Below are 789 nucleotides of genomic sequence, written 5' to 3'. Positions count from 1 at the left end.
GGGCGTGCATGGGGGGGGTCCACACAGGTACGTCAGGGGGGTCCACACAGGTACGTCAGGGGGGGAGTAGCGACGTAGCTTACAACTACCCGTGATTAGAATGTCGCAGCAGCACGTAGGTGGAACAATTGCCTGGCGACCTGACCAACGTACGGTATGGGCAAATTCCGGGGAAGGAGTCGCCAAATAGACTCGAGGTCTGAAGTCTTCACTCGACTGAAGTTACTTCTCTCTAGTTAGCTGGAAGGTGTCCACAAACCACAAGTAAACTGAAAACAAATATTCATTATTGTGCCTAAATATGCCTGTTATAATTTTACTGTAGTTGATTTTTTTACTGCTATGTTCGGCCCAATTCGGCTGTGGCTGCAATGTAGCCTCTACCAGGCTTCGGGCGGCGGCTGGAAAGAGTAGAGATCGGTCAAACAGAGAGATAACATCACAGAGAGTACATTTTGCCGCACCCGGAGCGACAAACTGTTCTCTCCAGCAGACCAACTCCCCCGGCATGCTATCTCTCTATTTGCCGATTTCTTCTCTTTCCAGCCGCTTTCCGAAGTCTGGTAGAGTCTAGCTGCAATGCCGGTCTACAATAAACCCATGACTGCTACTTCTTCCCTACAGCCCCCCGGGCAGTTCCACGGGCTGCACCACGTCTCGCCTTGCAGCCACGGCTATGTCTACATCCCCATGGCCTTCGCGCTCATGCTGTACGTGGTTTATCTGGTGGAATGCTGGCACTGCCACACACGCGTGGAGCTGCAGACCAAGGTACGTCTGACCTGGGGT

General features: G+C 52.7%; 1 protein-coding gene across 1 annotated transcript in view; it reads left to right on the top strand.

Moving 5' to 3' along the window:
• The first annotated feature begins 100 nt into the window (after window positions 1-100).
• The window catches only part of LOC109483984, a 6,198-nt gene continuing 5,509 nt past the window's right edge, over window positions 101-789 (top strand). Inside the window, exons 1-2 of the mRNA XM_019787141.1 lie at window positions 101-115; window positions 625-771. Coding sequence (XP_019642700.1) covers window positions 101-115; window positions 625-771 — 162 coding nt within the window. The remainder of the gene's footprint in view (window positions 116-624; window positions 772-789) is intronic.

This window comes from Branchiostoma belcheri, unplaced genomic scaffold (assembly GCF_001625305.1).
Source record: "Branchiostoma belcheri isolate BF01 breed outbred unplaced genomic scaffold, Haploidv18h27 scaffold68, whole genome shotgun sequence".
Taxonomy (NCBI): domain Eukaryota; kingdom Metazoa; phylum Chordata; class Leptocardii; order Amphioxiformes; family Branchiostomatidae; genus Branchiostoma; species Branchiostoma belcheri.
This window is presented reverse-complemented; position numbering and strand designations above follow the sequence as displayed.